The sequence below is a fragment of the Phocoena phocoena genome, chromosome 21 (assembly GCF_963924675.1).
Source record: "Phocoena phocoena chromosome 21, mPhoPho1.1, whole genome shotgun sequence".
NCBI classification, from domain to species: domain Eukaryota; kingdom Metazoa; phylum Chordata; class Mammalia; order Artiodactyla; family Phocoenidae; genus Phocoena; species Phocoena phocoena.
The window spans coordinates 36,226,920-36,250,674 of record NC_089239.1 but is presented as its reverse complement, the minus strand read 5'-3'; the positions used below and the strand labels follow the sequence as shown (position 1 = coordinate 36,250,674).

Genomic DNA, 23,755 nt, shown 5'->3' with positions numbered 1-23,755 from the left:
AGCTAGCACATCCAATCTTATCTTTTTTTTTTATTACATCTTTATTGGAGTATAATTGCTTTACAATGGTGTGTTAGTTTCTGCTTTATAACAAAGTGAATCAGTTATACATAAACATATGTTCCCATATCGCTCTTGAAAGTACGCAACCCTCCCTTGTGATCTTGGCACTGTCTCTATGTGAGCCATCACAAGTATCAGCTGGAAATCTCCTTTCAGTGTGAACGAACAGGCCGTTTTAAATAGCGTATCTTCTGAAATGACTTGCTGAGGCATTGTCGTTCTGGTATTTGGAAAGAAACTCACACCCATGCCTGTGTGCACTGGCCTCTTCCTCCCCAAAGGGAGGTGTTTTCTTCATTTAGAATCTGAGACTGAGAATCAGAGACTTAAAATCGGCTTTTTCCTCTTTTCCTCTACTCTTCTTAATTCCTTTTTTATGTCTAGAAAATCAGTATTAAAAAGGAAAAAGAAGGATGCACTTAGACTAGCTTGTCTCAAAGAACAGTGGGCCACATGTTACGTGGTCAGTTTCTGGGCAAAGCATCTCCCATAATCTTTCTTGTGTTTTCGTAACAAGTGAGTTAACCGGATTTTTCCTATCCATCTGTTGGGTGGGAATAAATGCCCACTGTTTGTGCCCATGGTTCAGATTCTCTGGGTTAGGGTTACAGAATATGTAATCATGCCTTTCGTTTTTCAAGGATTTTCACATTATCTCATTTGTTCTGTAACAATTGTGTGAGACGGCGGCAGGGTAGGGCAAATTATATTTATCCATAATACAGCTAATCTATATCGTGTCTGTGTCATAAGGTCAGGATATTATCTACACAATGTCGTATTATTGCCGTCATAATATGGATATCATCATATAGGTAAGGAAAATGAGCTTTACAGATGTTAGGACTGTCCTATAAGATTTATTATTAGTAAAAAGTGGAGCCTGATCTAGAACCCACATTTTTTGAGCACAAATGCGAGCAGAAGCTTCGTGTCTTTTGATGAAGTAAGTCCCGTGTCCAGGTACACGTGGGACTCTGTGCGTGTGTGTATGTGTGTGTACGGGCACACCACACTTGCTGTAGGGGTAGCTGACTAAGACAAAGCCTGTGAACTAGCTTCCAGTTTGCAGTGACCCAAGGAAGCATGGCCCAGGGGCAGCGGTCAGTGGTAGCAGCCGACAGGCACGCAGGCAGCTCAGTTCCTTGTTTCGGCAGAAGAAAAGGCCGGGGCTGGCGCTGACTCTGGTAACAGACCAAGACCCTCTGAAAGCGACCCCGGAATGAGCCTGGAGCTTGTTTTCTTCCCATCATGTTACTTGCCCCTTAATCATGCTCTTCTTTCTGAGGTTCTATTCCATCTTCTTCTGGCCCTTCTCACGGGATAACCTCCCTCCAGCCTCCCCAGCTCCTATCCACCAGAACTCCTGGTGCAGGGCCCCGGAGCTAGGGCATCCAGGCTCCCATAGCCTGGGAGACGGGTGAAGTGGGAGCAAAACACTGGTTTCAGAAGACCATGCATTTAGAGTCCCAACCCCTGCCTTGCAACTGAAGAGGAATTAGAATGTAACTGTGAGTTGGACAGTCTATCTGATGCACTGATTCCTTCTCACTTCATTTCTATTTCTTGGAAATAGCCAGAGACAATATGTAGTAGCTGTTTCTTACCATGAGGGCTTGTCCTGGGAAATAATGTTGGCCTGTTATAATAATAATAATTTAACCATTTTTTGGTGCTGAAAAAAGGACATGAATGGTATCCTCCATGTTTTTTGTCTCTCCTTGATTTTAAGGAACTTTTTTTTAAACAGCAAGGGAAGTAATTTTAGGAATAGTTATCTACATTTATCTGATAAATGAAAATCTGTTTGCTAATAGAAAGAATGAATCTGGTTCAGTTTATAGTGGTTTGAAGGTGGTTCCTTGTAACCCGTGTTTTAGTAGTTAATCTATGATGTCTTTACCAAACAGCTATCCTAAAGCACAGCTTGCTTTCTAGATCTCGTTGGCCCACAATGTGAGATGGAGGAATAAAAACACCTAAGAAGGCAACACAGAGAACATTTTGCAGAGGTCAATTACACGAGCGTACTCAGCAGTGTCATCACACTTCTCAGAACAGTGACGTCAGTTTGGGTTTCCCTTCAACAGGGAGGAGGTGGCAGGGGGTTTCCGACGTTGGTCCTCTTCTAGGTGCCTAAGCTGTACTTTAAAAATATTGAGAATGCAAAGGAAGGATCCAACTTTCAAAGGCCAACCCACCTCTTTCAAGATACATATTTATGACTTGGAATACTTTTAATATTTCATCCAACTCTTACCCATCCCCATCCCATTAGGAAGCCATCACTCCTGAGTGGGTAAAGGAAAATCGTAAGATTATTAGGGCAATATCAGTAAAACAAGAATCTGTCGGCCATCCAGGCTATTTGGAATTGTGCTACATGCACTACCCTAATCTCCCAGGGAAGAACTGATTTTCTTTTTTTAATTTAACACCTTTTTTGGAGTATAATTGCTTTACAGTGGTGTGTTAGTTTCTGCTGTATAACAAAGTGAATCAGCTATACGTATACATACATCCCCATATCCCCTCCCTCTTGCATCTCCCTCCCACCCTCCCTATCCCACCCTTCTAGGTGGTCACAAAGCACGGAGCTGTGCTATGAGGCTGCTTCCCACTAGCTAGCTATTTTACATTTGGTAGTGTATATATGTCCATGCCACTCTCTCACTTTGTCCCAGCTTACCCTTCCCCCTCCCCATATCCTCAAGTCCATTCTCTATGGGAAGAACTGATTTTTAATCAAAGCTATATTAAGAAAACGCTTTTCTCAAATAGTTGGCTTTTTCTATGAGTGATCTGATGGCTTGATGGTTGGCTGTAACTCATGCTCTAAGGTAAGGTGTTACCCTGAGTGTGAACAGGAGATGAGTCCTAGGCCTGCCCTCCCGGACAGGCCACTGCATGACACAGAGGACCGGGTGGCTGTCACCTCGCTCTGACACTGACTTACCCTGAGCTTTCGACCAAAGACGTTGACTTTGCCTTGGGCTTGCTCTTTTCGGAATCTCCATTCCACCAAATTCTGACCGTTTTCACCAGGAAGAGTCATGTTTCTTTTGGCAACTGTTGGGTTAGCTGTGCCGGCCAGAACATGTGGCTCTGTCTGGTAGTGCGAATCCAGGCCACTGGCGTACAGGATTCGAAGGGAGCCGTCGTAACCAACCTGGTAGCTGTTTCTTAACTGATCTAGAAAACAAGCAGCAGAAAACATGAACTGTAGGTGTGCATTAAACACCAGATCGTTTGTGGGGTTAGAAGTGATATGAATTTCTAAAACATTGACTGGACTCCATTTATAAGGGAATGAAAAGTACTTAATGATATCCTTTTAGAAAATAACAAAACAACTTCGATTTCTGGCATCTCATGCTGTAACAGATTTGGCTGAATGTTAAAGGCAAACTTTAGGGGAATTTAAAGTCCTTTTCTACTTTATTTGCCTGATTAAATAAATGAAGGTTCGACCTCCAGTAAATGTTTTGCAAAGAACCAAGTATGTGTTCTTTTCAGAGGCTGGTGTGTCTCCTCCAAGGGTTTAGAAGACATCTTCCCAATATTCATCCCTATATCTTTTGTTAAAGATGTTTTGAAACGAGTTAATATCTGTACCTTCTATACCAAAAATATAAGGAGATATTTCCCCCTGAAATTGACTTTAAAAAAGGAAGTCGGGCTTCCCTGGTGGTGCAGTGTTAAGAATCTGCCTGCTAATGCAGGGGACATGGGTTCAAGCCCTGGTCTGGGAAGATCCCACATGCCACGGAGCAACTAAGCCCGTGCGCCACAACTACTGAGCCTGCGTGCCACAACTAATGAAGCCCGCGTGCCTTGAGCCTGTGCTCTTCAACAAGGGAAGCCACCACAATGAGAAGCCCGCGCACTGCAACGAAGAGTAGCCCCCGCTCGCCACAACTAGAGAAAGCCCACGCGCAGCAACGAAGACCCAATGCAGCCAAAAACAAATAAACTAAAAAAAAAAAATGGAAGTCATATTTTGTACAAAACACCCTCTCATATTGTAGGCTACTGCCTCAACTTAAAAATTTTGAATAATATAGGACCATTTGGGGAAGCAATGAATTCAAGCAATACTGATTTTAGATGACTGTAGAGATTAACTGACAGAATTGGTAAAAAAAAAAAAGAGGAGAAGCTTAACTCAGATTTAGCAATAAGTCTTAGAGCAATGACCTCACAGTTGCAATTGTCATTGTAAACAGGCCTTTTCAAGATTACATCAAAAGGGAATATGGTGGGAGGTTCCATCATGGAGTTATTGGACATATATACCTACAGACTGAATGAAAAAATGGGAAGTTGAGCTATTACACATATGGGTATACAATTTCCAGTGATGGCATGAGATGCGGATTCAAACGCTGCATCGTGCACGGATTCGGAAAGCTCAGACTGCTGGCCTTCCATGGCGGTGATGATGATGCCAAAGGGCCTTTAGATGCAAGTGAAGAGTGGGAATTAACGTGTTTTATTAAATGGGAAAGAAAAAAACCGTAATTTCTAGGTTAACAGATTGTTTTAGATATTATGTGATTTTACATACGTATATATTACTAAATAAACAATACACGTAGACGTTAGACTATCTCATCAATATCTCTAGGGGTTTATATTTCCACCTTCTCTTTCCTGGTTCATCTTATAAAATGGGGGTTGCCACTTTCTACCCGGGTACCAGTGGTATTTTACTTTTTAAAGAGTTTTTTTTTTTTTGGTGTGGACTATTTTTAAAGTCTTTATTGAACTTGTTACAATACTGCTTCTGTTTTATGTTTTGGTTTTTTGGCCCCAAGGCATGTGGGATCTTAGCTCCACGACCAGGGATCGAACCCGCACCCCCTACATTGGAAGGTGAAGCCTTAACCACTGGACCTCCAGGGAAGCCCCACCAGTAGTATTTTAAACTGGGCCATTGAAAGCTCTGCTTTCGTGTTTACCTTGAGCCACGGTGTAGAATGAGTCGATGGAGGACAGGTTTGAAGTGATGCTGACACCTTCTTCTCGGCTGGATGACTCAAGGTCCACTGTGATAGCCTTGTCCATGTCCCCATGGAGGTTTGTGACCACTCCGGTTGGAAATGTCACATTTGTCAGACGACCTTCACTGTCATAGCTGAATAAAAGAGGCATGAACTCGGCATTAAATAGGAAACTGCAAGTTCTTCTTACTCGTGAGAGCGTCTGCGGCAACAGTAGCCGCACACATTTGGAAGACTATTCGTCTTTGTGCACGAGCTGTGCAGTGAGGACTTCAAACATGCTTTGAAGTGATCGGAAGCCTGCTTAACACAGAGAAGCCTCACCGGCGAGGGCAGGAGTAAACAGAGCCGCTCCCCTCCCCAGCACGCCATTCTCTCACGTGTGACCACATTCCAACTGCACATCTAATTTGCTGTTTCAAAGGGAACATGTTTGCTGGTATTAAATTTCGTAGTATCCCTCCATATTTTCTATAAAGTAGATTTAATTCACTGTTATATCCTTTTTGAAAGTTTTACTAACTTATGCCCTCTATGGCAGTGCAATATGGAAAAAAATATATATAATTTTGTAAAGCAGTATATGTACATGCATGTAAGTATTTGCATATGTAAAGATATTCCTTTGGTATCCTGAGACATCTTCAACAAATTAATATAATAAGGCCTTTTCTAGAGACTTTATTTCTCAGTGATTGACCTACTTTATAATGGCAAATTGGGACTTAATGTTGGCGGGCTGGAGATAATCTATCTTGTCTATACTCATGTTGTAGGAATGGGTGATATCTTGGATGATGATTTATCATGTTTACTGAAATGAGATGTAATATTTCCTGACATTTAATGACTATTTGCTTTTTTATGATACCCTCACTTTTTTTTTTAGCATATAAATATAAGAGGCACCTATAATTTAAGTGTTAGGATATATTTAAAAAGCTATCTTATTATCATAAATATGCATTACAGATACAACATTTTACTAAAAACTTGATTTTGGGGGTGACTTTTCTATTGGTGGCAGCACCAGAGAAAATTTCAAAAATGACAAGGTGGTTTGAAGAAAGGGAAAAAAATGTAAATTCTGGATGAAAAATCAGGGACTTCCTTGGGACAAAAAATATACTTAAGATTGGATTTCATATTAATACTAAGGCTGCTTCATCAATAAAAGGTCTAAGTGAAATGGAAACCTGAACCATGCCCTACTTAAAATAAGCCCAGATGCAGAACTAGGAGAGAAAGAATCTTATTAATGAAAGACAGAAGTTACCAGAGGAGGAAAAACAGTGAAGAGGATCCTAATAATGGGTGTAAACACGGGGCAACAAGGGAATAAGGGGTAGAAAAAAGGACTTAAATGATACTTTGGAATAAAAGGAGAGAGGGCTTCTAGACTGCAAAAATTAGCTTTGAAAAATGTGGTTATAGGAATTAGGAGCAGACTCTATGTCTCCAATGTCATGGCGGAGCTAGGAAGGCAAGGGAGGAAGGAGACGGATGTCTGTTCAGGGCCCGTTACTTCAGTGGGGACAGCATCACTCAGATGGTGGGCTTGCCTGACTTGACCTGACAACTCGCCCTGCTGCTTCGTCAGCGGAAGAAACGGGCACTCAGGAGAAAGAGGCGGGCGACGGATGGAGAAAGAGAGAAAGGGAGAAAGAGAGAGAGAAAGAGAGAAAATGCGCCGTTGAGTGTAATCATTGTTTGGACCCATAAAAGGCAGAGCTGAAGTGAAAGAGCGGACTCCCTTCCCTCTCCAGCAGCCCAAATGCCCCCAGCAGATTAAGGCATCAGCGAAAGAAACCAAAACTGCTTTTTTGAAGAAATTATTACTCTTGAAACAAACAAGCGTGGGTTTATTATGCAGCAAAGCAGTTACAGAATTACTGACCAAACCCGCTTAAAGTGCAATCTTGACCTGGACGTAATTCTTGCAGCGCGTTACATTTCTCATAGGATACGATGAAAAATAAGCTATTGTGTTTTAAAGAAACGAACACCCTAAGATAAGGAAGTACTAGGGATGTAATGCACAACGTGATAAACAGAATTAACACTGCTGTCGGTTATGTATAAAAGTTGTAGAGAGAAAAATCCCAAGAGTTCTCATCACAAGCAAGAAATGTGTATTTTCTAGTTCTTTAATGTTGTATCTGTAGGAGATGATGGACGTTCACTAAACTTATTGTGATAATCCTTTCAGGATGTATGGAAGCCCCATCACGATGCTGTACACTTAAACTTACACGGTGCTGTCTGTCCATTATATCTCAATAACACTGGAAGAAAAAAAAAGAAGCTATAGAAAAATTGAAAAAATAAAGTAACATCCTTTGGAATGCTCCTACGTAAAAGGCAGTTCAGTGCTGCGCTATGCCCGCACCCCCTTCCCATTTTACAGGTGGAAAATATGATGTGGTCAGGTGATTTGATCTGGCTCTCTTTGCATCTCACGATGGGGCCGTAACTGGAACTTTCATGCACTGGACCCAGGTCCCTTAGCCCTTCTGTAAAGCACAGGGCTTGACTTGAAGTGGAGAACGGCAGCTTTACACAGGTGATGCCGCCTGCCAGCACTCTGCTGGTTCATTCTTGCTGCTGTCACTCACCTGCCCTTTATCGACCCCTTTGCTGGTTTATGTTTTCTAGCTCCATTCAATCTAAAGCAGGTCTGTCACCTTTCTCCTGCAGAAAGCATTTCTCCAACCTTTGCCTCTGCTCTTTCATTGGCCTACCCCACGTTCCCTGTCCTGCTGGGCAGGCATCTCCTATCACAGGATGCTGAGTGCATGGCCATAGAGCATGGGATGCTGCACATTCAGACACTAACCTGTCAGCCTTTGGTCCTTTGGAAAATAAAAGTACGAGCAGCCTTTGTAGGCGGTGCAGTTAGAATGACAGAGGGTTAAGCTGGCATCTTAGTGGCCCAGTTTCACAGTTTAGCCCTGGAAGTCCTCAATTTGTGCCTTCAGACGGGCGGCTGCATCTACGTTAAGGCACTAAAAGGGCTGAAGGGCTCGCACAGGGCCGGCCAGGAAAGCTGCTATTTCGGAAGGGCCCTCAGAGCATCTACCCCGCCAGTCACCTACCAGTTTCTGAATAAGCTTTGTGGGCTAGTTACGGTGCGAGGGGATTGTGGGTACACAGAGCATCAGAAGTCTGGTGGTCCAGAGTCCCCCCACCCCCTGAGGGCAGGTGACGGAGCAGAGCAGGGAAGGGCCACCTCAAGGTGGGGACCTAAGCTGGGCCTTGAAATCGATGCGGATTTATACAGGCGCACAGGACACATTCCAGCCAGGAAGACAGCCGGGGAGAGGGTGCAGAGGACTGAGGACGGACGGGCTGTGAGGTCAGGGAGCAGAAGAGCCCACTGAAGCGGAGGGTCCGCGTAGGGTCCCTGATACGGTAGAGGGAGGCTCATCACCCGGGACTGTGATGAAGGTTTTAAAGGGAAGCAAGGCTTTAATTCGGTGTAAAGGAGCCCAGGGGCGGGGCGACACGTCAAGCAGGGAATCCTTCCCAGACTTGCCGATTCCACAAACCAGTACAAAAAATAAAACTGGGGCCCAACAGAGAGTTTTTAAATAAAAACTCCTCACCTATAACTAGCATCATTTCATAAAGAAAGGCCATTTACTCATGCCACAGATAGAAAGGACCTAACTTCAGGGTGAAAGTTCTTGACAAGGACCAGTAAAGCTTTATGAAAATGTTCTCCCCATCATTAGTTATTTTTTCCATTTCACTGTGGATCTGTGAAAACTTCTGCACAGATTCACATCTATGACAACGGAAATGCAACAAGATGGATGGCAGCCATTAGAATTGCCAGGGGATGCCGGATAAGGGAGGGAGAGAGAACAAGGGGCCGAGATGCCTTTCAGACGTGGCAGGCGATCCCTTCTCTGGCAAAAGCAGAAAAACAACGCAGCAGCCGATGTTCGCCTGTCCTCTGAAAAGCTTTGATCCCGGGTGCTAACAGGGGCCTTCCCATCAAACACACGCCTCTGGACATACTCTCTGCTTCCGCGCAGCTTCGCGGCTCTACGGAATGTTGCTTGGCCTCGCTGGTGAACCAGGCCTGCCCAGCTTGTAGATCTGAGACATGGTTTTCTTTTATGAGCTTCTTGAATTTACAGTACGATAGGCTCCAGGGAATCTGACTAGAACATCAACTTGATGCCCCCCTTTCCACTCATCCGGTCGCAGCCGCACGGCTTCAAGTTCATCGCACAGCACACTCTTCTTTACTCCCGGTTGACCCCTCTTGACAAAGGCCCCTTTTGCTGGAAAAGGCAAATCCCTCAGGCTCCCCACGACCTTTGCGACGCTCTTCACTGATGTTTCTCTGTTTGTTCGTCTTTAATTTTGCGTTTTTTTGCCTAGACTTGCCGTTTTAGCCTTTGTGGTATATTTTTAAATCTCTTTTTACGTTTCCTAAACAGCGGGATTATCGACAAATGCCCCGGAAAGCCAGAGCCTCAGACCTTCTCAGTTGAAGACGCCGATTCCGTTCTGACGTGAAATTTTCTCTCTCGCTTCCCTTTACAGACAGAAGTTCCCAACTCTTCACTTTTCCTTCACAATGTCTCTCACATATCTTCCCACTCCCACAGCCACCCTAGATTTCAAAAGCTGGTCTTGTCGCCTCTCCCCATACTCACGGCTACCAAATCCATCTTCCGAAACCCGCCCCGAGTACCACGCTTCTCTGATTAAACATCTTCTAGTGGTTCCTCAACGGAGAGAAACACTGACTGAGACTGTCACCAACCAAGGTCAATAGACTATTGATACCGCAAATGTATTCAGGTAGAAACAAGGTTCTTGAAAACTGTTTTTTTTGCAAGTGGTCTAAAACATCAGAACAAAACTAATTTATTATAGTCCTGTCTTCATTATACACCACGTGTTGGTGAGTCAGACACAACAAAATTATTTTCTTTTCTTTTAAAAGTGTCTACTAAAGATAAAAAGAATAAGGTAACAATTGACATGTAGTTTGTTGCATTAAAAAATCTGATATAGGGCTTCCCTGGTGGCGCAGTGGTTGAGAGTCCGCCTGCTGATGCAGGGGACACGGGTTTGTGCCCCGGTCCGGGAAGATCCCACATGCCGCGGAGCGGCTGGGCCTGTGAGCCATGGCCGCTGAGCCTGTGCGTCCGGAGCCTGTGCTCTGCAACGGGAGAGGCCACAACAGCGAGAGGCCTCTGTACCGCAAAAAAAAAAAAAAAAAAAAAAAAAAAAATCTGATATACTTATTTCTGTTGTCTGTTAGCTTGTTGTAAGTCTTTTAACTCTTACCCAGAAAAAGTCTTGTTCAAAAGCAAACATTCAATTCAGTTGATACATTACAGTAGAGTCAACTAACATCATTCAACAAAGGTAACAAGTTTTCTTTAAAACTCCACAGGATTATCTGTTGTCTTCAGTGCTTCCCCATAACATGGCTGCTTCTTCTTTTTTTTTTTTGGCCTCCCCGCGCGCCATGCGGGATCTTAGTTCCCCGACCAGGGATTGAACCCGAGCCCCCTGCGGTGGAAGCGCTGAGTCTTAACCACTGGACCGCCAGGGAAGTCCCATGGCTTCTTTAATCAAATGTTTCATTTCTAAAATTACCTTCTGTTTTTGAGAAAAATCTGTGTCCATGAGAGCAGGGCTTTAGAGAAGAAAGCAAACCAGCGAAGAGAGGCAGCCATCGCCCTGAGAGGGGCGGCTCTTTTGAGTGGGCTGCCCTGTCCCCCTTGCCTTGCGATTCAGCCTTATGCTGAACTGGTCTCAAAGGTGAGACAAATGTATGTATTTACTCCTAAAATGTTGGCAATGCTCCTCTCCCAGACCTTTATTCTCCTCACCTGTAGAGGAGTGGACACCAGCCAGCTAAACGCATGTGTCACCTTTGACTGGTTTCTCTAGTCCAAATCAGCCTGTCTGGAGAAGCTGAGACACCAGGAGGTGTTGGTCTGGATGGGAGCCATTCATGGCTGGTTCTTCCGCGTCTTCCCCAGGGCCACCCGGAATAAGCTGCTGAGTGGGGCTGCATCCGTGTGCTTTTAGACTTGAGTCCCAGTAAGGATTCCCAGGAAAGACATAATCAACCTGTCTTTCCCCCACTGTACCCCCGACACAGAGGGAGAATCTTTTCTCCCATCTATCAGAGTTCCTTTAATCCAATGTCCTTTCATTGTTTAACAGCCTACAAAACCAAAAAAAAAAAAAAAAACCCCAAACAAAATCCGCCCCCAACCTTGCCATCTGTATGGCAATACTTTTTTCACAGTGCTAACCCATAATAGCTTCTTATCTGTCGTCGTGGTAAAGCAGAACAAAATTACCAACCTCATCATAACACAAACACATGCACAAAGCGCTCCCGGGTCTGCAGTCCTGGTGAAGGACGTGCGCAAACGGCAAAACCAGAACAGAACCCGACTTAAGCTTCTCGTGGTGGACTGTCTGGAACCCTAATAGCAACAATGCTATCTGTAACACTCTTATCAAAAGAATTTACGTGTAAGCGTTCTGGGAACGGAACTGAGGTTTGTATATTTGAACAGCGATCTCACAGGCAAATCATAATTTCTTTGAGTTCAGGACCAATGTTGTCAGTTAGAAATCCTCAAAAAGTCAGGTTCTGAAGAGAAAATGCAAAATGCTTCCATCATCAAGGGAAGTAGAGCAATCAACCAACTCGTAAATCATTGGTTCATCTGGTACTTAGCTGTCTGCTACCTACACATTACCAAAAATAATGGGGAAGATGCAAAATAAGAAAGACGAAAGAAGGAATTATTTTACATGATGTTTGTGTCCAGGGCTAAGAGGATCCTGATGAGAACGGGTGGCACTACAAGGGTGGGAGCGGAAAGAGGGGTTAACACACACATTTCTCTGCTGCTGTCGCATTTTATTCAGAGGTCTTGCGATGGGGCAAAATTCTGGCCATTGGTTTGCTTCATAAACCCGGAAAGGGCAGCGGCCTACAGTCAAGCCACTATCCTGTTTGGCAACACCCAGATAACATGAGTTCAGAAGACCACGGACACCCAGATAACATGAGTTCAGAAGACCACAGACAACGGCAGATCTTTGCTTTCTCACCTCTGGTCCCGCCCTTACTTTGAACATTGAGCCTGGTGACAGATGGTCATGGACAGGACATTTTTCAATATTTTCGATATTTTTCAAAGATCCAATTCAAGAAAAGGGGCCCAATGCGTGGTCATCACCATTATCAGGGAGAGTTGATGAGGTGATAATGACCAGCCCTGAAATTCACAGGCCTTGAGACAAAGGGATCCAAGTCAGGACATTCCAGAATTAGTTCCCTTTGTGGTTTGAAAGATTGTGGGTGAGCCCTCATTAAGACAGGATCTTATTCAAACCATTTAGAAAATGTTTATTGACTACGGAAGGTTGAAACGAGTGGGACACGTCTTATTTGTTTAGATAACAGGTCTTGGCCAGGCCTTGAAATGTAGACTTGCTGGAGAGGGGATGTCAGGGAAATTTTTGTTCCAAAGAATCTGTCAGACAGAACTGTGCATGCCCTCGTCCCCCTTGATTGATTCCATGGGGCCCGGGAGCGCTCAGAGGACAAACCCATCCTCTCCGGAGCTCTCCTCTTTGTATCCTGGCCACTCACTGAGACCCACCCAGGAAATGGCTGTGCAGTGAGTGAGGACAAGGTGGATTTGAAAGACTTATGGTAAAGCTGGAAAGGTTAAAACAAAAGTACGAAGCCCATTTGGAAAGAGAAATTTTATTACTGTAAATTGCTATGACTACCAGCGGCATAATAGATACCAGGTTTGGCTGAAATGCCACACTATTTTAGCAAAAGAAATCTGGTAACTTCTTAAATGTTGTTTCTTTTGGAATCAGCCTTGACAGGGACCTAGGAGAAGTTGGGGAGAAATGGCAGAATCACACATTTTTTTAGAGCAGGCAAGAATCTTTAATTACTAAGAAGCCTTGCATTTCACAGGTGAGGGCGCAGAATTTTAGAGAGGTGCCACGCCTTGCGCAGCGTCACACAGACGGGAGTAAGTGACAAAGTCAGGCTGGAACCCAGGTTCTTGGTTTCCAAACCGAATGCCTTTTCCCAACCAGCTTACGCTGCTTCTCAGAAAAGACAGCAAATAGAGAACAGACAGAAAGGCATCAAAGAACTAACGGGATGTCAATGATTTGGAAATAAGGAAGGATTGGGAGGAAAAACAATAGATGTAGTGGGTAGACTGGGAATCTAAGATGAAATAACATTTAGGCTAAAATGCTGTCTGTTCACAAGCTTTATGAGAGAAAGTGAATATCGTGGAAAGTGTGAGGATGGAGGGAAAGCAGAGGGATGGTCAGACGTAGGCAGTTAAGGAACATGAGGGAGCAAAGAGGGGACAAATACAGAAGGGGAGGTAACACACAAGGCGAGGCCCAGATCTGATGGCATCAATAATCGGGGGGATGGCGTCCAGTAGCAGAAAAGGCGACCCTGAAGTGTGAACACTCGTACTGTCTCCGTTGTTGAGCCATAGGAAACCTTAGTCTGTAAATGCATATATTCACACGTTTCCCCCCCAGCGAGATCTCATTCACACTTGGGGCTCAGCTCTTTCCACGGGCCCCGTGCCCACGTCTCTAGAACTGACTTGCCCTGAGTTCTCATTGGCTGTTTCCGAACACATGCTGGGCTGGACTACGGTCCCCTCAAAGCCATAATTTCCAAATCAGAGCTCATCTGTTTCTACCAACCTGCGTCCTCCCTGTATGTCCTACCCACTCGGTCGCTAGGTCAGCAGATTCTCTTCTCCCTCCCCTCTTGCATTCAGTCACCAGGTTATACTTCATTTCCTAATGACTAACCTCCTTCTCTGTAATTTCAGTGCCCATCTGTGGGTCAGGCCTTCACCTCCCGACTAGATTTACTGTCTCCTAGCTCCTCTCTCCCCCTTTTCTCAGCCTCCTACTTTTCTACATCCAATCCATCCTTATATTGTCCCCAGATGGACCATGTTGCCTTCCTGGTAATCTCCTTCATGGGAAGCCTGTCCACGCAGGATCACCAGGTGGTCAGGTTAAGCCCTGCTTGATCAGAACTGTGACCTCCACCTCCCTTCTTCTTCCTACTTTCACACACGCTCTATGCGCTTGTCATCAAGCTGCACCTTCTTTCTAGAATCTACCACGCTCTGCCTCCCAAGGAAATGCTCTCCTCCGGCCTGGAACACCCCACCTCGGCTTGCTCACCTTGCTTCGTACCTTTAGGGGTCTCACTTTAAGAACCTCAGATTACATATAGAATCTAGAAAACAAAAATGGTTCTCATGAACCTAGGGGCAGGACAGGAATAAAAACACAGACGTAGAGAATGGACTTGAGGACACGGCGGGGAGGGAGAAGCTGGGACAAAGCGAGAGAGCGGCGTGGACATATATACGCTACCAAATGTAAAACAGAGAGCTAGTGGGAAGCAGCCGCATAGCACAGGGAGATCAGCTCGGTGCTGTGTGACCACCTGGAGGGGTGGGATAGGGAGAGTGGGAGGGAGACACAAGAGGGAGGGCATATGGGGATATATGTACATGTATAGCTGATTCACTTTGTTATATGGAAGAAACTAGGGACGGATGGGAGGGATGCTATGAGGAATCAGGGATGATGGTTTCCCCAATCATCTTATCTCCTTCCTAGGTCATCTCGCCCAACCCTGGGATGGAGTCCAGAAGAGAACAGAGTCCATATTAGCTCTGCTTTGACCCCTCAAGATTTTCTGAAGCCAGGATCCTGGAACACAGGCAAGGGGCTTCTTCTGGGAGTCTAGGAGTTAGGGTAGCCTGGAGGAAGGGATGCTGAGGTTGCTTTTATTTTGATATCATAGGAATCAGTCAGAGATGCCGGACAGTCTCTGGAAAATACCCAACTGTCCATCTTCAGTTCTGTGATTATAAAATAGTAAAGTTCCCTTGTCACCGTGTAGATTTCTTGCCCTGTTATCAGACAACCCTTTAAAATGGCTGGTGTATATAACTTGGTCTTAGAGTAAGTAAATCATCTGATAATCACGGTGTAAGGGAAGTTGCTGACACACCCAGATATGATGCTATCAGGTCATCTAACTTAAAACTAGATTGCAGAAGAAAATTGGATTAAATCAAGCATTAGTAAAAGCATTGCCTTAGTAGCGTTCAGGTTAGTGTTTGAAATGTACAAAAATGTACAATTATTCAATTGGCTACACACTTTTTTTTACTGATGTCCCTGGGACTATACATTCTGGTTACAAACTTAAAGCAAAATTATTAAACAAAACAGCAAAAATGGAAATCAACCACAGCATTTTCCCATGAATTTAAGTGATCTGCTGATAAAATCTCTTAAAATCATCCTTAATGCAGCAAATTTTTTCTTCCATGAGGAAAGAAAGAGAAAAAGGAAAATAAAGGAGAGGAATTGGGCACCAGTTTTAGAAATGTATTTGTAAAATGGGTTGCTTTGTTTTTAACGCAATTTTGGGCAGAAATAGCAATGAAACGTGATTTCAGCGTTTGAATTTTTAGGGTTGGATGTCAGATGCCTACCAAGGGAAAGGTTATCTTCTCAGTTGTGTCCCATGGAAGATGCCTCTGTGATTTTTCTAACATCATGAGCTATTATAGTCACACACACACATCAAGAGAACACAGCCCGGCACAGATGTCCAGCTATTTAGACATGATTCAGTGTCAAGGGGACCGGACACATCTTTCCGGACCGGGAATAACCGTCACTGAGTTCTCCTAGGATACCTGTGCTTTTTGCTCACTGCTCTGGATCTGAAGCCCAGTTACGCCTTACGCTGCCTCTCTCTCCTTCTCTGAGATGCCCTTTTCCATCTTCTCCCAGACGATCGGAACTGATGTCAGTGGCAGCTGTGGATCTGTCGTGGGCTCGGGGTTACGTTCATTATAAAGAAATGGTTAAGAAGCTCGTTCTGAAATTGCTCAGCTTGAATGAGGGACAGTAAAGCACCCAAATGAGAAGCTGGAGACCCGTATACACCTACATAAATGTGTAAGAGCTGAAACTCATTTATTTGCTCCGTGAATCTGAATAGAGCTCACGAAAGACCACAGTCAGCCCCGTGCATATAAAGCTCCAAATATTCCAAGTCCCAAGATAGAAAACTGCCACCGACCCAGCTGTGTGCATGTACACGTCAGCCAGAATTCGGAGGTGTTTTTTCCATGCTGTCTTCTCTAAGCAGACAGAAGAGCCTCTAGATGTGCCCACACGGTTTGTATCTTACGGGGTAGCAAGCAGAGAACTGTGAAATGCCGTTAGTCATTAAGTACTTGACTCAATTACCCAGTTCAATACACTGGGTTTGCTTTTGTGCGCATCCAAGTGAAGAACTGAGGTTCCGCTCTGGCTATGAACTTCTTAAATAATAGATTTCTAGCAAGTAAGATCTTTTGGGTCTCCCTGGAATTACTCTAGCTAAGGAATTATAACGTGTGATCATTGTTTTAAAATGGTATGAAGACCAGCACAAAATACTCCCTAAGTGAAGGGGGTAAGTAGGCTCATGACAGGGTCCTCAGACAAGGGGACGCCAGAGCCAGATGGACATCCTTTCTACCGCCCAGCAACTCAACGGAAGAGGAGGTCTGAGGCAAGATGGCTTATTCAATTAGCAACAAATAATTATTCCGCTCGTGAAACATATTCGTCTAACTCCGGGATTTCAGAGCTGAGTTATAAACTACCCGACACCTGTCTTCCTATCATACCGTCTGTAGCATGTCTAAGAACACTGGCCACTTCCCTAACAAATCACAGTAGGGACACAAAAATCACAAGTATCACGGAGAGGAATTGCTGCGCCGAAGACGGTATCTCTAGTTTCTGAAATGAAGGTTTCTTGTGCTTTGCAAACTACCAGTGAACCCTAAAAAGTCACCCTATTTTATTGGTGACTGATGAGAATCTCAAGTTGAGAGTCGGGTTTCCTTTTCCTAGAGCCATTCTTCCTGTTACCAGGGGCAACAGTATACTTAAACTGTATTTGCATGGGAAATGTTTTCTGTCTTTAACTCTTTAATCCCAACATTTCAGAAGAAAGTGCTACCAGTATGAAGTTTTAATTTTCGTTAATTATTGTAATAACAAGGTCAACTGAGGAAGTCCTTACTTTATAAAGCAAAAGAGAGTAAATGTGTAATAGTAGGTAAATATATTTCAAAAAATCAACAACAAAAATGAGAAGTGTTAATATTTTCAGCATTAACTCTTGGTACGGAAAAGTCTGAACTGTTTCAGAAGGCAAACATTCACACGATACTCTCCCAACGGAGGCAGCTCTAGGTTTCATCAGACTCTTCTCTATAAATAACCGTTCACCTGACCACAGGTGAACTCCTCTACTCCTTCATTCAACAAATAGCTATTGGGAGCATTCTACGTGCACTGCAAGCTTCCAGGAGCCGTGGGAGCCACAGAGATAATGGCACAGCTCGCATTTCAGAAAATACTTTCACATTTCATTCTGTACATTCTGTGACACACATGTCGCAAGACTGTGACATGCTGATGGTAAATGAAAGTTTGCACTAAGAAAAAGAGAAGTGAAATTAAAACATGTAAGGTAAACAATTTCAGCTAATTCTCTTTTAAAATTCTTTGGTAGAAACTGCAGTGACTGCACTTTTTATTGGTAGGCAATTTATCGATCCCAGATCTTCTCCCATCTGTTTCTATCCGATAAAGCTTTAATCTCAAGGCTTTTTAGACACTAGGCTAGCTAGAAAGCTGGACACATACAAATGGGAATTTGGGCTGAAAAGTTTAATCTTTCTTTGCAAGGTATTTGTACATAAAGATAGATACAGCATGTAACAGATCTAGGAACTACTGTCACAAAAGTCATAGAAAACAGGTGTTTTTCAACTGTGAAGTGTTTTTTTTCCCCCATAATCTCCTTGGGGTTTTGGTAAAACTGTGACCATTGTCAAACCTCTCACATCCCTTCTTTACGAAAGTACCAAGTACCCTTAAAAGGTCTAAATTAGACATGTAGTACTATAAGAATGTGAGGGGAAATATTACAGACACGCACTAGGATTCTGGGAGTCTGCCAGCTCACTAGTAACGACAAACACCAAGGAAGCCTGGCAGGGATTCAGAGTCCCCTCTGGCTCTTCTAGAACCTTCACATCCAGTCTCATATATCCGAGTCAGCACAGAATAAGCAGAAACTGTTGTTGTCAAGGCTCTGACGAGTAGAGGTGGGGGGTTGAGTGTATCCATCAACAATCTCAGACTTACACAGACAGAAAGGGGCCACTCTGTCAGAATCCAGAGGGTGCTTTCGGAGGGGCTGCCTGATGATGACACGCCTTTACGCACTTACTTTTGAACGTGTTTTAACGTTTCTCACCCTTAGAAAGGGTGGACCCTTGCTCATTGACAGCTAAATTATAAGAATGTACAGAAAGAAAAAAATGATCATTTGTCATTCTGATATGATGATTCTGAATTACTTAGGTTAAATGCTCTATTTTTTTTTTCCTGTCTTGTACAGTAATACACTGTTTTGCAAAGTGCATAAATGTTTCTTGGAAATTTTTAAATCATGTCTTTGCTGCAGACATCTAAAGGAAAATTAACAAAAACACTGTTTTCTGAAAGCAATATTTGTTTCTTTTATTAGAAAAGCTGTTTCTCAAGTACTGTAAACTACTATATTCTTAAGTTATAGCAAACACATGTTTATATGCGTGTGTGTGTATATAATTATGAGGTTTATATTTGGTGGAATACTTCAATAATGCTTCTTGGAATAGTCGCCTTTATTGTAATTTACCTAGATGATGACTTAACAGATATACTTTAAATATGATGTGTAACGGGTCTGTATTAGTGCAATATCATTGTGATTTATTTTAATTAATTAAAAACTTTCATTCTTGCAAACAGTGCTTGCCCATCATATTCACAAGACAGGTTTGCCAACTCAACCTCTACCTTAGCAGTCATGTTGATTCTTCACTAAGTCTGAAATTCTTGGAGAGTGTTTAGTACTAGAGAAATGTGTCTTCTTTGTGTACCATAATATTAAAAAAGTAAAAATCCCAAATTTGTTTATACTATCCCACATCAACTCCACCAATGGAGTATATCCATTTCTCATTGTAGGTCATAGGTCATTAGTGAACCTGTATATGTGTTGCAGAAGTCCATGCGTCAGTAGTAACCCACATGACGAACTTCTGTGCATTGTCAATTCCCGGGAACAAATAAGAACACATTCAAACATGGCTCACAGAGCAGAGCTTGAGTCCTAGACTGTACTAAAACCTTATTTCTCTATTTTCGCCCCTGCTTTTAAACCGAAACCCTACAAATGCCACCATCATTTCCTGAAGATCTTATAATCAGAGCAGCTCTCCCGCCCAGTCTCATCTGATGGGAACATTTTTACTGTACTCTTTTTTCGCCTCTTTGGCAACAGAGCCTGCTATCACTTTGAAAGGAAGTGCTTGCCATTAACTTCCAATTTATTCCTTTCCTATTGTGATCCTAAAATGAGCAAAAGGAATGCTAAGAACAGAATTTTAATGTAATTCAATTGCAAAGGTTTGTTCCACTGACAAAATCATGCTACTGGGTAACATTCATTTTATGAAAAGGGAATCTGTGAAAAAAGAAAAGCAATCCAAGGTACAGGAGAACTAAGCCTAATGTGTAAGTTCTACTCCAGAAAAGTTGTATAGAAAATATTTGTATATTGGATCATTTTTTTCTACTGACTTTTCTCATAATTTTGGAGCTGTGTTCCTAAAGAAAGTACATTTGCTTCTGCATTTCATCGAGCACATCCCACTAAGGAACTCAATATTCATTTCCAGGAGTATTTTGCACTGGTCAGCATGCCGTCTCTGCACATCTAATTTCCCCTTATGATTTGTGCAATGTTAGTGGAATGAACAAGTAACGGCAAGTGATTTTACACAGTCACAAAATGTGACTGTTCAAAGAGCACGTTGCCTGGGCCACTCCTCCACAAATTCAGTAGAATACCCCAGCGGGACGCTCCTTCTACTTTTTCATATGCTTTCAGAGTGACCAGCTATTTCATTTGCATTTAGTGGTAAGGTCCTTATAGGTGGAGTTTAGATTCTCCAATAACTGATGATAAAAAGCTAAGCCCTTCTATCTGTGGTGCTGATGGGTTCAGCTAAGTTCATTGTAAATGTTTTTAAAGTTTCCCTTCAGTGACAGCTCCCAAAACAGTCAGCTTTAGCACATGGGCAAATATAACCCCCAAAAGCTTTTGCCTAAAGCCAAGGCTGCAGTATGTTTCCCCAAAAGTTTGCTGCTAATATATTACGTCTGTATGAAGTAAAATCTTAAATTAATCTTTAAGCAGAAGTAGATTGACCTCGATGGTAATGAAACTTAAGCTTCAGGGCGCCCCACCTGCCTGGGTCCCTTCCAAGGTCCTGAGTCTAATTTTGTTTTTTTTTTTTTTTTTTCAGAAAAAGGGATCCCCAAATTACAGAATCTCCAGGCCCCCAAAAAGCTGAATCCCACTTGCCCTTAAGATTGTACTATTATTATCCACACTACTGTACATAAAATAGATAAACAACAAGGACCTACTGTATAGCACAGGGAACTATATTCGATATCTTGTAATAACTTATAATGGAAAAGAACCTGAAGAAGAAATATATATATACATATATATATAAGTATAACTGAATCACTTTGCTGTACACCTGAAACTAACACATTGTAAACCAACTATACTTCGATAAAAACAAATAAACAGAAAAAGGATTGTACTGCTATTATTTTAGATTACATTATTATATCACAGTATTTTATAATCGGAGTAGAATTTTGATTTACTTACTCAAAAAATGTTGTCCATCCAGTTTCATCGCTTTTAGTGGCTAAAAGACCACTGTTGCCATGGTAAGTAAACAAAACTAATTCCAGTCCTTGAGCGGTCATGCTTTTCAAACATCCATTTGTTCCTATGGTCAACCATATCACTTGGTTATCAGGAGACACCACTCGCACTGGCATCCGATTTGGGTCCCGTCTAATCCTAAGGGTATTGCCGTTACTGTCGGTCACGGCAGTAATATCATTGTCATTGCTGTAGCTAAAATTGTACAGATAATCGCCAGTGACTAAACTCACAGTATACTGGTGAGTGCCATTGACGTCAAAGATATAGAGTTCTTGATCGGTTGGAGAGGCAACTTCATAGAAGTTCATAGAGTTAAGTAAAGGCTTGTTCTTTGACACAGCCCGGATCCGAATGTTTCCTAGGTCTGCAATGTACAGGGTACCATCCGGAGAGGCGGCAAGGGAGGACGGAGCGCTCAGTTTGGCATCTTTGGCATAGCCATCTCCGCTCTGGTAGCAGTCACAATTGGCATCGTTTTTGCAGTCACACTCTGACGGTATCCCAGCAACCAGGGAGATCTCCCCGTCTGTGGTGACTTGCCTTATCCGGTTAATTTTCTTTTCGTCGGTTTCAGTGATGTACAGGACCCCACTGTAGGACACAGCAATGGCAGTAGCCGACTCCAGGGTCGTCTGAACTGCGTGCTTGCCCACAGAATATTCCACTCCTGGCACCTGGCAGTGCATGGGCCGCCCAGCAGCAACGCGCACTTGACGATTTTCAGTGATCTGTAAAACTACATTATTATCCAGGACATAAATGGAGTTATCCATAGGGTTAATGGCTAGGTCAGTGGGCCATTCCAGACGTACCTTCGTAAAAAAGAAATGGTCTGGTTACTCAGTTACTGAGCTGCTGTTAACTTGCCAGAAGAGTAAATTAGAAATTTACTGGGTAAATCTGGGGAAATTACCATTGATATGGTAAACTGTTTAAAAATTGTTTTTAAAATAGATACAGTGAAATAAACTTAAAAAGTTTTGAGTGGAGACAAACGTAGGAAATAAAATTTTATTTAAAAATGCAGCTCATTGAAAGATTTGCAAGTTCTAGCCAAAGAGCAAATGAATCATAAGTGGTGAGTTAACACGTATCAATGAGATGCGAACACACTCGTTCCTTTTAGCAGTAACAATCACCCAGTGCGGGGCTTTCTAGGTTATGAATACATTAGTGTTCCCTTGTGTTTTTAATCAGGCCAATAGTAAAGTTTCTAATTCTAAATATAAGTCCCTGAGGACTAATCCTAGTTGGTTTAGGATCTCACGCAATCAAAAGATTAGAGATTTAAGCGGTTTTGTTCTTTTTGGAATATCTGCATGCTGCTACTTTACTGGTATTTTATTACAAATGATTAGCATTTCTTAGTGGTAACTGTTCTGTATCTCACTGAATTCTTCAAATGCAGAGCTGGAGAAGAAGATAACTTTTTATTAGCTCCTGAGACACATTTTAGTGGAACAGCTTTACCACAACGACTGACGCCCATGCCACGCGCGGTTTAACACGGTGTCATCTTAGTGTACTGACACAGTAAATCAAGTCACTTAGAAGACAGACAGACCATTGGGTGTAATGTCTTCACTACCTGGCTGATGTGCATGCTTGTGTCACAAGTTAAAGGTCTGGCTGAAGTCAGGTCGTTAGAGCCTAGGAGAGTTGATATGATTCCATTCTGATCAACTTTTCTGATCATGGTTCCATCGACAAAGTAGATTAATCCATTTTTATCGATCGCCATTCCTGTATCCAAGAGAAGTAACAGTTATTAATCTTTCAAAAGTGATTAATTTTAATTAAATGTTCAGGCCCATCACGAAACGCAACATTTAACCCCAGTGATAACATGGGCAGTAGACAGCAAGTTAAGACTGCAGATTGCAAACACATTAGGAAAAACCCGACATAGGCATTCATGTTACGTATAAGTGTAAAATGTAATAAAGAACCGAAGTTTGTTAGAATCTGTCCTTCGTGTGTGAATCATATAAGTAGTACCTGTGTTTTAAATATAAACACTGTACAGTGTTGTCATCTATACATTATAGAAACAGGTCATATTCTGTTACACTGAACTTTATATTCTAACAAAAACAGATCTAAGCCAAGGTTAGTGTTTTATTGACCTTGTTACAATGAAATTTGCTAGTATGAATAACTCAGCACAACAAATACTTTTTTTCCAGTCCTTGTTCACATAATAGTATCTAGTTATAATGAAAAAAAACCCCAAAACCCCCAAAAGACACAAAGCCTCAAACCAAAAAACACTGCAATGAATGGCATAAAACATGAGGAAGGAGTCAGTCCTGACTGGTTTAAAAGCTAGAAACCTTCATCACATAGAATTTTAGCCCTTGTTACCTCCAGAAATGCCTCACAGCAAGTATTTTTTCCCATGGCATAGAAACAGAAGTTTAATAGCTCCAAACTGGGTGAGAGCTAATAGGGTTGCTTAGTGCTGGCTTTTTTGTGTGTGTGTGTGGTACGCGGGCCTCTCACTGTTGCGGCCTCTCCCGTTGCGGAGCACAGGCTCTGGACGCGCAGGCTCCGCAGCACGTGGGATCTTCCCGGACCGGGACACGAACCTGGGTCCCCTGCACCGGCAGGCGGGCTCTCAACCACTGCGCCACCAGGGAAGCCCAGTGATGGCTTTTAAGGAGGCCTGGGACTCATTCATGACAAAGAAATTCCAGGACAATGGGAAAAAAAAAAAAAAGAATTC

General features: G+C 42.8%; 1 protein-coding gene across 8 annotated transcripts in view; it reads right to left on the bottom strand.

Annotated features, from left to right (window-relative positions):
• TENM3 (teneurin transmembrane protein 3) overlaps positions 1 to 23,755 on the bottom strand; it is a 439,982-nt gene that overhangs the window by 17,850 nt on the left and 398,377 nt on the right. For all 8 annotated transcript variants that reach the window (XM_065899884.1, XM_065899885.1, XM_065899886.1 and 5 more), the window contains 4 exons: positions 22,619 to 22,773; positions 20,968 to 21,842; positions 5,025 to 5,200; positions 3,020 to 3,255 (listed from right to left, as the gene is read on the bottom strand). In XM_065899884.1, the coding sequence (XP_065755956.1) occupies positions 3,020 to 3,255; positions 5,025 to 5,200; positions 20,968 to 21,842; positions 22,619 to 22,773 (1,442 nt within the window). The remainder of the gene's footprint in view (positions 1 to 3,019; positions 3,256 to 5,024; positions 5,201 to 20,967; positions 21,843 to 22,618; positions 22,774 to 23,755) is intronic.